Source organism: Podarcis tiliguerta, assembly GCF_965153285.1.
Source record: "Podarcis tiliguerta genome assembly, chromosome: 11".
Classification (NCBI taxonomy): domain Eukaryota; kingdom Metazoa; phylum Chordata; class Lepidosauria; order Squamata; family Lacertidae; genus Podarcis; species Podarcis tiliguerta.
In genome coordinates this window covers 29,591,524-29,606,147 of record NC_139544.1, presented here as the reverse complement: position 1 = coordinate 29,606,147, position 14,624 = coordinate 29,591,524, and the positions used below count along the sequence as shown (strand labels likewise).

Sequence of the window (14,624 nt, the reverse complement as noted above, 5' to 3'; positions counted from 1 at the left end):
TATTGATTAATACAGTACTCATTTAGTAACTATGATTTACATGTAGGAATTAATAATCTGCCTGCCTTCCCCAAAGAGAAGCATGAGGAGAAGAGCTTGGCTGATTTGCCTGTTAATGGATGAATTGAAATGATCTTTCTAAGCAGAACTGTTCATTTTACTTGTGATGTCTGTAGATGGCAGAAAAGCTTAGTGGCTAAAGAGAAATGTCAACTGTTAATGTTACTCACCTATTGACAAGGCACATTTGAAACCTTTTTTTTAAGAAAAATCTTTGTGTTATTTTAAGAACTTAGAACCTGCCTTTTTTCACCAAGTGAACTTTCAGAACACAACCAGAATAACGTAAACATCCTTGAATTGCAAACAACATAGCATAAATCAACCACAAAGTGACAGCTAGAGAAACTTCCAGCCAAGTCCCTTTTTGGACATGACAATGAAAAAAAGTGGAACTGTCAATAGCAAAGAAACTGAGAACTCAGCCCTCATGCATTGTTTTTGAAAGACTGCTTTTTATTTAACACCAGTCACATAGCTGTGGGTGGAAACCAACAGAGGTTTGTAGACTCTCCTCAGCAATTCCTGTGACAAAGCTGGGTGTTTATCGTGCCACATATCACTGCTGATGTATCTTTAGCAGAACATTACTTTTAAAATATTGGGTGGTACAGCAAGGGGGAAGGTCAGGTTAAGGGAATCCCAGCATTTCTATCCAGACAGACGCTACAGACACTATTGGATCAAATAAGCATTGCTAGAGCAGAGCACTTCCTCAAGGAAAACAAAATAAGGGGGATTTGCTGTGACCCTGCTACACTCCTTTCTGTAACCATTTGTACCTAATGACATTTTCCCATCACCATACAAAAGGGTATATTTTCAACTTGATGAACAGGACAGTAGCTGCACAACCTATGAATACTAATGTGAATACAGCCTTTCTCCTTCCCTATGTAAATTACTTCACTTATTCTAACAGTGCATATTAAGTGAGTTAACAGGGTCAGTATTAATCATTGCGTGACACCTGTGTGTGCAACTGTAGGAACTCAGTTTGCTTGCCCTTCACTACTTGCCTGGGGTTGAAATCAGAATTTGCAAATGAGGAACATATTAGACAATCCTACTAGTATCTTTGAGGAAGAAAGGAGTTAAATAATTGGAAAAGGCAGGAAACTTGTTTTGCAGAAGCAATTTTAAGGGAAGAAACGCAGCTCAATCATATGGGCAGCTAATCTAGAGCTCATTCAGATGACCAAGCTCTCCTAGGGTAGCTTGGTCAACATTATTTTACCAAGTGTTGAAGTGAATTTTGTCACCTAGCAATTGCCAATATACAGTAACTAGTGCTAGTTATTATTACCTGCATTATTATTATTATTATTGTTGTTGTTGTTGTTGCTGCTGCTCATAAAACACTGTTGTTATGTATGGTGTTCTACAAACCTTAGGTAGACAGGTAAGAAACAGCTATGAAAAACAGTATTTATATCAGATGTACTATATGATCTGTTTTTAGGCTTTTTGTGGTGGTTCTGTATTGGCTTCCTGGAGTTGGGGTGGGAAAGATACCCTGCCCAAAAGTAATGTAGGCCTAATTTGAGCAAACCACAATCCTCGTTTGGACACAATCCTGTAAACCAAAGATTGTGGTTTGCTGCATCTGCTCTCGAGGGAGCAGGAATAAAACTGGGGCAAACTGTCCATAGAATTATAGAGTTGGAAGGACCATGAGAGTCATCTGGTCCAAGCCCCTACAATGCAGGAATCTCAACTATGCTTACTATGACATTCAAACACAGTCAATATATGTAGCCTTAGAAATCAATTATTTTATTTTAAATGTTTGGAAAGCCCTTGTCAAAAAAGCTCAGAGGTGAGAGCATAGTTCAACAGTATGTGCAGGGGGTGGAAGGGGCCTTCCAAAATAAGCAAAATGTTTTTAAAAGCTTTCCTTGTGCATTTTAAGTCAGATTTGCTCCACCCCCATTCTTTTGCCCCTTTTGTGTCCGCATCGGACTCCTCCTTTTTACAAGGCTGGCAGAACGCTTTATAAATCCATAGATTTCCTTTCACGGAGTATCAGGAATGTTAATGCCAACATCTTACGACTCTTCATAAGCCATAATGTAGCTCATCCTGCAAGAAACTAAAAGAGTTTGCAAGATACAAATATGTTTAACATGACCAAACGGATTGAATGGGGAGAAAAAAAGAAGCCAGTCTTTTTTGGTTTCATTGGTTTTGTCCCAGCTCCCGAATAATAAATCCTTAAAAGCTTCAATATTGATTCAATGAAATGAATGGCTGGATCATTCTGGAGAGGCCCTAGCAAGTGGACAAATGCTTCCATGGTTACCCTGCGCTATGCAGTGTGGTTGCTGAGCATTGTTCGTTTCCTCCTCCTGCTATTGAAGAAAAATAACAAACCACAGGGAAGCGCCACACATGGTGCGTATAAAGAGGGAGCAACTTAAAAGATCAAGATCATTCTAGGCAGTCTGATGTGGATTTTAGATAGTGCTGTTTCTCCTAATTTTACTTTGCGTACACAAAGAAAGTACCCTGAGACATATGTTGCTCCTGGCCAAATTAAAGCTTCTTCTTTTTTTTCATTTGCTTCAAGTGCTCCCCCCCGCCTTTTTTGCAAAGTTTTACTAATGACCACTTCAAACTTTATTTTCTTCTCACAATCAAAGCATTTCCAGCTCTTGAAAAGTTTGCCTTTAATATTTTTACGTATTTTGTAAGAAAAGCCACTTCAATGTATATCATTTTATTAAAATGAAAAATCGAGCAGAAAATGAATGAAATATTGAAGCAGAGACAAAGAGGTAATAGCATTCCACACTTTTCGTATAACTTACAGTGTTAATCTGATTAGGTCTTGTGGCGGTGGCATGGGAGGAATTATAAGCGGACTGCATTTCAGTCCATGCACTCATAATATGCATTGGTTTCAATAAAAATCCCATGGGATGCAATCACGTTGCTTGGTGGAGTAAGGTGTATTGATCTGCTAGAACAACCTATTTGTGATGAAAAAAAGCATATGAGGAAACCCAGTATATGTGTAGGACCACTGAAGCAACAAGAAATGCCAAGAAAACATGACATGTTGCTAGCTAATACAAATGGTGTGGTAATGTACTTATTGATATGTTATCTGCTAGGGCAGGGGTATGGACTCTGTACTCTATACAGATGTTATGGGACTTGACTGCCAATCAGCCCCAGCCAGCATGGCCAATGGTAAGGGATGATGGGAGACATAGTCCAACAGCATCTGAAGAACATGTTCTCCACCCCTACCCTAGGGTCAGCTCAAACCTTTTGGTCACTTTAGCAAATGAGGCTTTCTCCATAATAAAAAAAAAAGATGCAATAAAATAAGTAAGTGTGATGGTGAGTACAGTGAGCTTCCATCTTCCGCAGGGATTACTTTCCTGGGATGGAGCATATACATTAAAATCATCACACCACATCTGCATGAGCAATCTTAACTTCTAGACCAAGCACACCAAACGGGTCTTACCTTGTAAGAAAGGTGCAGAGCTTTTAAGCTCTCCTTGTTTATATGGCTTTGGGAGACTCTCTTATGGGGCTAAGTCATCACATCTCAGTGTGTCACACATAAGTTGAACATAATAAGCCTCCTGAGTCAGGCCAAAGGCCCATTTAGTCTGGCATCCTGTTCTCTCGGTGGGCATCCAGATGCCCCTGGGAAGCTTGCAAGCAGGATCTGACACCCTCTGCATTTGATATCCCTAGCAACTGGTATCCAGAGGTTTATTGCTTCTAACTGTGGAGTCCACTCTGATAACAATAATGAAGAGGACTGTAAGAGTGGCATAAGTTAATAAATAACTTTGTGAAACACGCACACCAATAATTAATTTTAAAACACTTAAGAAGTTTGATATGTATGGTCTCTTTAAGAGTGTGCATGCGCACACACACATGGCTCATGTAAGATTCTCCTGCCCAATTTCACAAGATCTCTTTCCTCCCATCACAACCCTATACTTCATAAACCACAGTGCTTAGCAGGTCCTTCTAACCCTCTAACAGGCTTTTCTGGAGAGGTTACAGGGAGCTGGAGAGAAAGCTTGGCTGAACAAGCTGCCTGTTGCTTACATTACCTTTGGATACAACCCAAAATATTTAAACTGCAATAAAGACATACACAGAAATATTAAGTAACTGACACCTTGGCATCCTTTCAAGGGCATCCAAAATTGCCACATTTGGTAGCTGGCTTGCTGCACCTCAAGGTAGGGCTGACTTCATTGCCCATTTGTAGATGCAGATGTTTTGCTGATTAAAAGAAGTAGGGACTAAAGATTCTGAGGACCAGTTGCTGGGAGAGAGTGCTCTCGTTCTCAGGTCCTGCTTGTGGGTTTCTCATAGCAGTGGAGAACCTTGGTCTCAAATTTCAGTGGCGCCCTGGACAACGCCAAAATTTAGCACCCTCCCGCCTCTCACCTTCCATTATACATCATCGTTGTGACGCCCCCTGCAGTGCCCCCCAGGAAGTGTGTCCAGTGTGACTGAACCATTCACACTCCCCATAATCCATCCCTCCTCATAGGTATCTGGTTGGCCACGGTGAGAACAGGATGCTGGACCAGGTGGGTCACTGACCTAATTCAGCAGGTGCTTCTTATGTTCTTATATTATTATGTGCCATCTCCACTCAGTTCACTTAGTTTAAACACTAACCACTGCATGGAGCAATTAGGTTTTGTTCTCAGACTCCAATGAATGCATAATGTATCCTGGAGCTAAGCAAAGATTTCTTTAAGATATTTCTGCTGCTGAAATGTCACTTGATGGAAATGCTAAAGGAGGAAAGAGTTGTCTATTCTCCTTCTTTAGTTTCTCTTCTAAAGTGTAAAAGAAGTTGGGCAGAAGCATCTGTTTGCAAAATTGATTAATTGGTTTTGAACTGCCCTGTGATCTTCTGATGAAGGTTTGTATACAAATTTAATAATGATGATGATGATACTGTATTTACTCAAATACACACCCATTTTTGGCCAAATTATGTCTTGAAAATTGAGGTCCGCATTAGATTTGATGGAGCATTTAAATTTGCTAGCAAATACTTTTTTGGTTTCAAGGTTTTGAAAATTAAGGTGCACATTAGATTCGTGTAAATATGGTAATACTACTACTAATAATATATCAAACATTCACGTTTGTATTCGCTACTACCCTGTATTGATGTTTAACCACTTTGGAGATAACAGAGAAAATGTAAGAGGTGGGAAAGAAGCAATTATTGCTAAATCCTCTCTGTTGTCTGGTAAGTGGCCATTGCTATTATTCTTTGACCATTACAGTCTCAGTGTGGAAATCTGTTTGTGGTTGGCAGTGTTGTGAATTCTTCTTCTCATTCTTTGCAGATAGTTACAACATAAAACTTCCAAAGAGCTTGGGAACAACATGCCCTTTTCTCACCATTATATGGGTTATTCTGACAAGTGTCTAAGAACTTAACATAAAACAATCCATTGTATTTATGAAACATCATTTTTGTAAAATGTCCACTGTGCTCATATTCTGAAGTGTGCTATCCTTCAGAACCCTTATTTACAAATTCCCTTGTCTTCATTGGGAAAATTTCTTTGATATCTAGCATGTAACTTTCCTTTGATATTGGGCACATAACTTTCCTGCCAAGTCCTTCACAACAAAGACAAGTTATTTCAATAATCTCTGCCAATAAAGTCAAGAAACTGCCTGCTGTATAATATTCAAGCCACCCAAATACCCTTCTTGACAGAGGAACATCTCTTACTTTTCATCAGCAGAACTCCCTACAAAACACTTTCCTTTTAATAATTTGTCATTTAACATTTATCACTTGTGAAATCTGCAAATATCATGTTGTGGGCTATATCACCGGTTTCTTGGGAGCCCATAATTATCAATGCACAGAACATGGCTGGTCACTCATAACTATACAGGGCTGGCAGTGACTTTTGGATTGCTTCCCACAACCTTGGTACCTGCACGCAAAGCGATGTATATTGGCATATAGTTGTTCTGTGTTTGGTGTTCATGCTCTCATAAGACCCCCTGGGATGAAATTCAATGGCACCCTTCTTTTGGACCACCCGCACTCTGCTTCACAGGATCTTACACCAACTTTTTGGTACAATGCCAAGGCTTGTGAAGTTGTGCTGGAAAAGCAGTCGCTGCACACAACCCTGTGGTCTTTTTTTATTATTATTACTTAGCACATAACCTATTAAGATCAAGCAGTGTTAGTCACTCTTTCCTTCTCTAAGCTCCTTTCCTCCGCCCACGTTTTTCTTTCAAGTCCCCCTTGTCTTCTGTCTTCATTCATGCCATGCCAGTAAAAGGAAAAAGGCAAGACTTGAAAACAAACAAACAAACTGGAGGCCGCTGCTGCTGCTTTCAGTTGTGTTTTGTCCTCCTCTGAGGCATTTTTCAAAGTGTGCAGCTCAGTACAAAGAAGGAAAGGGAATGTCTAACCATACAATTAAGACCCATTCTTGCTATATCTTCTGTATTAACAACAAATTTCTTTTAAAGGCGAAATCAAAGCTGAGCTGGAGAGCACATATTTTAAAGCAAGATGAGATCATCTAATTTTTACCCTTGAGATCTGTAGAGGTTTAAACCGCTACGCAGGCAGCATGTGGAGTCTTCAGGAATGGCTTTGGAGTGCCTTGTGTCAGGCAGCAATAACCTTTCAGACAGAAGGGCAGGAAGAAGAGGTTGTGGGATGATAATGACAGGCTCCTGTTGACACTGACCAGGCCTTGTCTGACATAAAGCAGTTGTCTATCTCAGAAAAGCAGCAATGTAGTAGAAAAATCACTGTAAACACTGGCACTGTTCCTCAATAATCAAAGAGAAAAATAAAATTGTCATCGTGAGGCTGCATGTAGTATTGCTACTATTATCACAAAGAATAATAAAACTCACTGAATTTGAGGAACTTGGCAGAAAGCCAACACGTAGCAAAAAGAGTCTTGTCAATTTAATTTCCCTTTGCTGGACCAGTCGCAATATAAATGCACTCACTCGCAATGACATCCTATTGATAAAAATGTTGTGTATGTCTCAATAAACATTAAGATCAGCCTGATATTTTCAAGACAACAATTGGAGAAGCCTCAGATACTTTGTATCATCACATTGTTTTTAAGTGGAGGCTGTGTTCCCAGTCTCCGTTTAAAAGTCCTAACATGTTTTATAATGGCACAAACTTTTAAATTTTGTTTTGTTTTTAAGGGAAGGGATTACACAATATGCAAGCAGAGGTGGCTGCCAGAGTTTTACAGGCAGTCATCAAAACAAAAATTAAATTGCAGACTTTGCAATCTAACATCCACCATTTCTTTTTGTCAGGGTTCTTAATTGGTTTTTCAACGATACACCTTTTGCATAAGGTCACAAAAGAGAAATTTAATAAAACAAGAAATACAAAAACAAACAACTCCCCTCATGCCAGAAACGATTCAGTTGTTTTCTGGCAGAAAGAGGCACCATCCAGCAGGGCCCATACTTCTCTCACAACTGCATCCCATATGACGAATGAAATAGTCCATTGGCCAGGGGTGCCAACTTGAATAAAATATTGGGGGTGGGGGCTTTCCAGGTAAGCCCCGCCCTGCGTAATCGATCACAACATTTGAATGGCAATGCCCCTCAACTTTGGGGAGCCAAAGGGACCTTGGCCTCTTGGCTCCTATACCACTGACTGAACTACCTCGCTGGAGAACCACATTTTCCTTAGGTGGAAAGTAACACTTAAAAAGAAAGAAAGAAAGAAAGAAAGAAAGAAAGAGAGGTTCCTGGAACTAAAGTCAACTCCTGAAAGAATATACAGTGGTAACTTGTTTCTCAAATGTCTTGGTACTCAAACAACTTAGAATCCAAACACTGCAAAACCGGAAGTAAGTGTTCCTTTGCAAACTGTTTTTGGAAGCTGAACATGCTCCATAAGAGTGTTATGCTTCCGATTTGAGTGTTATGCGGAAGTCTGTCTGTTTTTGCTATTTATTTTGAGTTTTTGCTTTTGCGGCTCTTTTTGTTTTGTTTTTGTGACTGTGTGGAACCCAGTTCAGCTACTGATTGATTGATTGTGTGACTGCAGTACATTGTTTATTGCTTTCATTTTATGGATCAATGGTCTCATTAGATAGTCGAATTCAGGTTAAATTGCTGTTTTAAGGGTTGTTTTTTAAAAGTCTGGAAAGGATTAATCCATTTTGCATTACTTTCTATGGGAAAGTGTGTCTTGGTTTTGGAACAGACTTCCAGAACGGATTAAATTTGAGAATCAAGGTACCACAGTATCTGGAGCCTCTACAACACACACACACACATTAATACTGGTGGTCAGGGATGCCAACTTGAATAAAATATTGGGGGGGGGGTCCTAATAAGCCCTCCCCTGCATAATTGAACACATGACACAGTGCATGCACACCATTTGAATGGCAATGCTTATAAACTGGGGGGGCTCAAATACTTTATTAGGGGTGGGTGAAGACCCCCTCAGCCCCTAGGAGTTGACTCCTATATTGGTGGTACTTTTATTTTTCAATAATAATAATACTGTCACTTGGCAAGACCTGAGGGAACACTCTGCACCTGCTCAAGCGCCCTCTTCTTTCCTAGATGGCTCCCTCTTCCAGGGCAGCTGCTGAATCCTTTTGAAAAGCCCCAGGCTCCGCTCAGTCCCAATCAAGAAGCCTTGACGCCGTCGGCGCGAGGGAGGGCGACTCTTCTTCCCGCTTCGCCTGCGGCCAGTCCCCTCAGGAAGGGGCCGCGGGGTGGGTGGCCCCCTTGTCTCCTCCCAGCCGCCGCGAGAGCTGAGAGGACGACGAAGAGGAGGTGGAGGAGCAGCAGCAGCATCAGGAGGAGGAGGAGGAGGGAAGCGTCCAAGCTGCAACGCGCCCGGGCGCCGTCGGAGGGCTGGCCATGACGGGACGCGGCGGCATGCCGGCGTGAGTGACAGGGCGCGAGCGAGCGAGCGGGCGGCTGGCGAGCGAGCGAGCGAGTCCACGGGACGCCCATGTCCACATCCCCGGGTCTAGGTAGGTAGGTGCCTCGCCAGGGCTCCCGGCCGGCCGTGGGAAAGTTGCCCTCCTTTCGCTGCGCTCGCAGCACCTGTTGCTGCCGGCGAGCTCTTCCCCTCAGCGTTTTCCCGCTCATCTTCCCCCTCGCGCTGCACCCGGGAAAGGGTCCCGCCTCGCTTCGCCGCCCGAAGCCTGCCGCCTGGGAGCCTCTTACTTGGGAGTAAGCGGGCTTTCTCGGGTTTCCTTTGCAGGGGACGGTCCCGGGGCTCAGGGCGCCGCCACGAAACCCGCAGCGCCCCAGTCCCCCTTTCGCCATTGCTTTTAATGGGTTGCGCTTTTTCCTTGGGAGCAGAGCAGAGGCGCTGCCTCACTGTCCTCCTCCCGCCCTCAATTCTCATCTCTCTCTCTTTTTTAACGCTTTCCCATGTCTCTGCCTTGTAAAGTAGTCTTTTTTTGGGGGTGGGGGGAACAACCATTCGAAGCGATGGTTTTGCATTGCTAGCTGTAAAACAATAACTTAAAGTCAATGCAAAACTCCCCCCCCCTTATTTCTAAGAATGGTTTGCTCGGCTTTAAAAAGTGCCATTGCTTTGCATGGGGATTGGGCAGGCTTCTTTCGTGGGTGGCATCCGACGCATTCCTACACAGAGTAGACCCTCTGAAATCAATGGGCTTGGGTTAGTCAAGGCTAGCTGAAGTCCATTCGTTTTGGTTAGCTCGACTTCCTTGGCTACAATTCATAATGTTTAATTATACATTACTCAGATGTGGAACTTCAGCCCTCCTGTTGCTTTAGGTCTCTCCTACCATGTAAATACACCCCCTACATGCTACGATGAGGATTTGTGGGGGAACATGTGCTTTATACATAGAGATCATAGAATTGTAGAGGTGGAAGGGACCCTAAGGATCATCTAGCAATGCAGGAATATGCAACAAGCAGGTGAATAATAAAATATAGAACAAAGAGCGTCTACAGATGAAATTCTTCCTGTTTTCCACATGCAGTTTCCATTCTTCTCTAGAATGCAGCAACTCAGAAACAAGGTATTAACCTGGAAATGCTGAGAAATAAATCATTTACACAGATATCAAGAACATGATGTTAAGTGACTGTAAGGTTACAATCCTATAAACACTTATCCAAGAGTAAGTCATTGAGCTCATTGGGGCTTACTTCTGAGTGAGCGTGTACAGGACTGTGCTGTAGGTTTCAGTGGAAAATAGGCATGTGCTTAACCCCCTTGAATGAAATTAATGAAATCAATGGAGCATGTAGTCCAGTACTGTGCATTTTTACTCTGAATTAAGTTCCACTTAGGTCAGTGAGACTTACTCTCCAGTAAATGTCCATGAGACATTTGTAATCCTATGCCTACTTGCTAAGAAGTCCCACCAGGTACTATGAACAAAATATGTTTAAAGTTGTTGTCAAATGTCTATGATTCAGTCAGTAATTCTTTCACAAATTTGTACCTTAAGTTGTGAAATAAATGTATTATCCACAAAGACTTGGGCTTATCATGTTTCACTTTCCATATGATAATAGGTTTGAACCATATGATAACAGACACAAATCATGGTGTTAAAGTTGCCATTGACTTAAAAGGGGAGTAAGGGATTTTTTTTTAGTGTTAGCAAAATTTCTGGTTTTGAGTACTACAACTTTGGTCAGAAATTGGAAGTACAACTGAAGGCAGACGACAACCTTTTGGAAATTGTGCATGGGTTAGAGTGAGCCTAATAAAATGTAAGCCTTGGTTAAGTCTTTGTGTACTTTCAGGTATGGAACAAATGTGGACAAGATTATAAGTGCTTTTGACCTGTTTTTTAAAAGCAAAAAAAGCAAGTACATTCTAACTTCATCAGTAAAAGAAATGAGACTCAAAGAGCATTTAAGTCCGGCTGAATTGTGGCCAGCAAATGTATATAGAAAATGTTTCCTTCAGTCTTGCAGAGCTAATGTTACTCAACTGGAGATGTTGGGAGCCAATGTCATTTAATGTCATAAAGCCCACCAATTTATGAAGAAATGTGAACATGTGATATTGTTTAGAGAGCTTATCAGATACACTTCAGTTACATTACTTGTATCCCATTACCTAGTTGAAAGTGGCTACTTGGTTGAGTAGAGTTAAATGTCTCTTGGCTTGTCAAGATGTACACAAATGGGATTTATGGAATTATTTGTCTCTTAAATTACTGGTTATAAAATTTTGAGAAATAATTACAAAAATTTCCATAATTAGTATTGCTTCCACTGTTCAAATTCCTGTTTGAGTGAAGGTATACAATTGTACAAGAAGAAGAAACAATGAACTTGTTAAGCCTTGTACTGTGCTGAGTCCAAATACTGATTTGTGCAGAGTCCAAATCACTGGACACATGTGTAGGTTTACATATGTGAGCACTTCTTACTTATTTTAGTAGCACTCCTACCACTTCTGAACCAATTTAGTTTTATTCTATTTTTTAGGTAAGGCTCAAACTAAGATAGGGCATGTAGTGTATCATAAATAGTTACACTGAGAACATTACCTCTGTTTATGTTTGAACACCCGGACTGTCCAATTCAAGTTATATACCATTTCTTTGTTTCAACTCTTCTGTCGAAAGTAGACTTTGAGGGATATAGAGACAAACAGCTTTTTATTCTAAAGCTAAGCACCACTTCTATAAAGCGGAGGGACTGTCAAATCAGGTAACTGCAGAGATCATTCTGCTACCATAATCCAAATGAAGACACTCTATGTAAATAAAGCTACACTTACATAAATAATCCAATTCCTGGATGTCCTTGCATGAGAATTTCAGCAGTGTGAAAATCTTTGTTGTGCTTCTTCAGGAAAAGTGGAATTCAGGTTAAGAAGGCTTGAATGACTGAGAGCTCATTTTATATTAAAAAGTGCTAAAAATCCTATGGCTGCTGCATAAATGGAGTAATAATAGCACATTTGGTCAAGCACTTGCAAAGTGCACTGAAACTTGTAAAGACGGTTTCAGTGCATCAGCCAGTTCATATGTGAAATAAATTTATTTACACAGTAAATGGTGCTGCTGCATTCCTGTGACAATGCAGAATAGGGTGGTGTGCTGTATACACACAGCCTCTTTGACTGCTGCAGGTTTTGAATATAACAAATGGAATAGCAAACGTCCCTGAGCTGAAGTATGCTAGATATTGGGGGGTTAGGAGAAATATGCTCCATCACGTTCAATTACATTAAAATCTGTTTGTGACCCTGCCGCTCATTGGCTTCAAGAAGCTGGCCTCCTTTTCCCCAGTTGCTGCTCCTAGGCTGATCTTGCACTGCTTTAGTGGGGATTTAACATGGCTCTAATTCAGCCATCTGCTATAGATTTGGCAGACCAAAGCAATCTGAAGTATCGGTCAGAGCTTTCTCACATGTTTGAAAGTTGAGGGAAGGGACTACCTTTCTGAATAGATTTTGAATCCTTCTCAGCAAGACAATGGCGCAGAGAAGTGGGGGGAGAAAAATGCATGTAATTCCCATGAAGCCAGAGCCACACTGTCTGCCCTTAGCGGTCCTGAAAGGCAATTAGCATTTCAACCAGCCAATTTGGTTACATGCAATGAAGTACTTGGGGGTTTGTAATTTGCTTTCCTCAGCTTGGTGCTGTTGAGAACTAACCCTTGTGTAATCCTCTCAAAGTACTTTTCTTTCCAGCATGGTTATTGTTGCCGGTCTTAAATAACTCTAATCAACAAAGAGGGTTCCTTGTCTTGAACTCTAGGGGTGCCATGGGGCTGGGAAAGCAAAATACTTAACTAATAAGTGAATAATTATAATGATTAAATAGTGGTTATTAAATGGTGGCTCAATAAAGCTTTTTAAAAAATCAGTACTCAGGGCAAGATAATAATGGGGATGTCTTCCAGTCACATTTTTTCAAGGCTGTATTTCCTTTAGTCAGTATCTGGTCAGGATTCTGTGCTCTTGAGACTTCAAGTCAGAACTGGACAAATGTGGAAATGTCCTTTGTACAGGAGATAAGAGAAGAGGTGAATATCTACTTTCATCAAAAGGATGGAAACGTAGAATAGATTTCTGTGAGTGCATTCTATGAAAATCGGGAAGGAATATTTTTTGTGCAATGAAAGCATGATTGAAACAATGAATAAAAATGGATATGCTACTGTAATGTTGAGTAACCCTAGAACTCTTGAATACAATTGTATGGTATTTAAAATATAATTGTATGCTGCCAGACTAGGCTGAGTAATGTAGTGTGATGTTTGGTAAGTGCATGAACATACAGGGTGGCTTTTATGTGTTTGTTCATTTGGAAGGAGCCATCATGCTGAGTAATATTAATTATTTTGAAAGTTAATCCTGTGCTGTGTTCTTCCGGTGCATAAATTCCTATGTGGTGCAGGATCACTGCAGAAAGTGGGTTTTTGGGGTTTTTTGGAGTGGTACTGCAGTCTCCTTTTGCCCATCCTAAGGTGAAGTCTTACAACTGCTGGAAAGTGTCGTAATCCCAAGGGTATCCCCACCTCCCATTTTAGCAGCAGAGGAGAACCAGAGTAATCTGCCTGATTTATCTCACAAGGGATGCCACAGCAGTCTCTGCAGGTACAGCCTCAGAGGAGCTGGAATGGCCAAAAAGCAGGGTGTAAATATGCTGAGTAAGTACATTTACAGTGCAATGCTGCCTGTTGTTAAACTTCCTTATAGAAGCTAGAATGGCACATGCCTCTGAATGAGGCAGAATTATTGTATTCTGTTACAAGCAAATCTGTTGAACTTGTGACAGAACACAAGTAGCCATCAAAAACTGTTTCCATTCCTGGACTTTCAATTCTGCTGTAATCCACAAAACAAGTTTTTATTTCAGGCACATTTTATCAACTACTAATTGGACAGTCATGGGTGGCTAATGTGAATGGTGTGTTATTTTTCTCATTCAAAAACACAGTTACCTCCGCCTTTATGAAAAAGCTGCACCACAGACACAGCCAGTTGTCATCTAATGTTTACATGATTTCAAACAGCTCATATCAGCTTTTATATATCTCCATCCAGCTGTTATTTGAGACTCCTGATATAATGTTTTCAACTGAGGGTGAGAAAGCTTATGCCCTATAACCACATATGTAGTGGTTAACAGTGGGAACTGTGAAGGCTTCTGTGTTTGCAGTTTGTAATGTGTGAAGTCATCTTTCATCAAAGTCAGCTGACTATGACAAATGCCTACCAAGATAATGTCCATAATAACGTACAGTGAGGTGTTAAGTTATAAAACTTGCGTAATTTTGACCTGAGCATTTGAAACCTGCATTTTGGGAGGGACATTTGGATTTTGTTATTTGCTTCATTTCCCTTGCAGTTATAATGGAAGAAGTCATCCTTTGCACCTAGTTCAGTATTGTTCATTTTTGTTTTGTTCAAGTGAAAAAGCTGAAGGTGGTCTAGGAAAAAGACACATGGTTTTCCATGGACAATCCTGCGGGTAAATGAGAGAGTCTGCAGCCTGTGCTGGTCTTGCAATTGCTCCTGTCAGCCACATGGATGGGTATTTTGCTTATTTATGTTA

General features: G+C 41.0%; 1 protein-coding gene across 3 annotated transcripts in view; it reads left to right on the top strand.

Annotated features, from left to right (window-relative positions):
- The first annotated feature begins 8,952 nt into the window (after positions 1–8,952).
- ADGRV1 (adhesion G protein-coupled receptor V1) overlaps positions 8,953–14,624 on the top strand; it is a 230,132-nt gene continuing 224,460 nt past the window's right edge. Inside the window, exon 1 of one of the 3 annotated variants that reach the window (XM_083403552.1) lies at positions 8,953–9,083. In XM_083403552.1, coding sequence (XP_083259678.1) covers positions 9,062–9,083 — 22 coding nt within the window. In that variant the 5' untranslated portion in view covers positions 8,953–9,061. The remainder of the gene's footprint in view (positions 9,084–14,624) is intronic. The other 2 variants (XM_083403550.1, XM_083403548.1) reach the window with 2 other exon arrangements.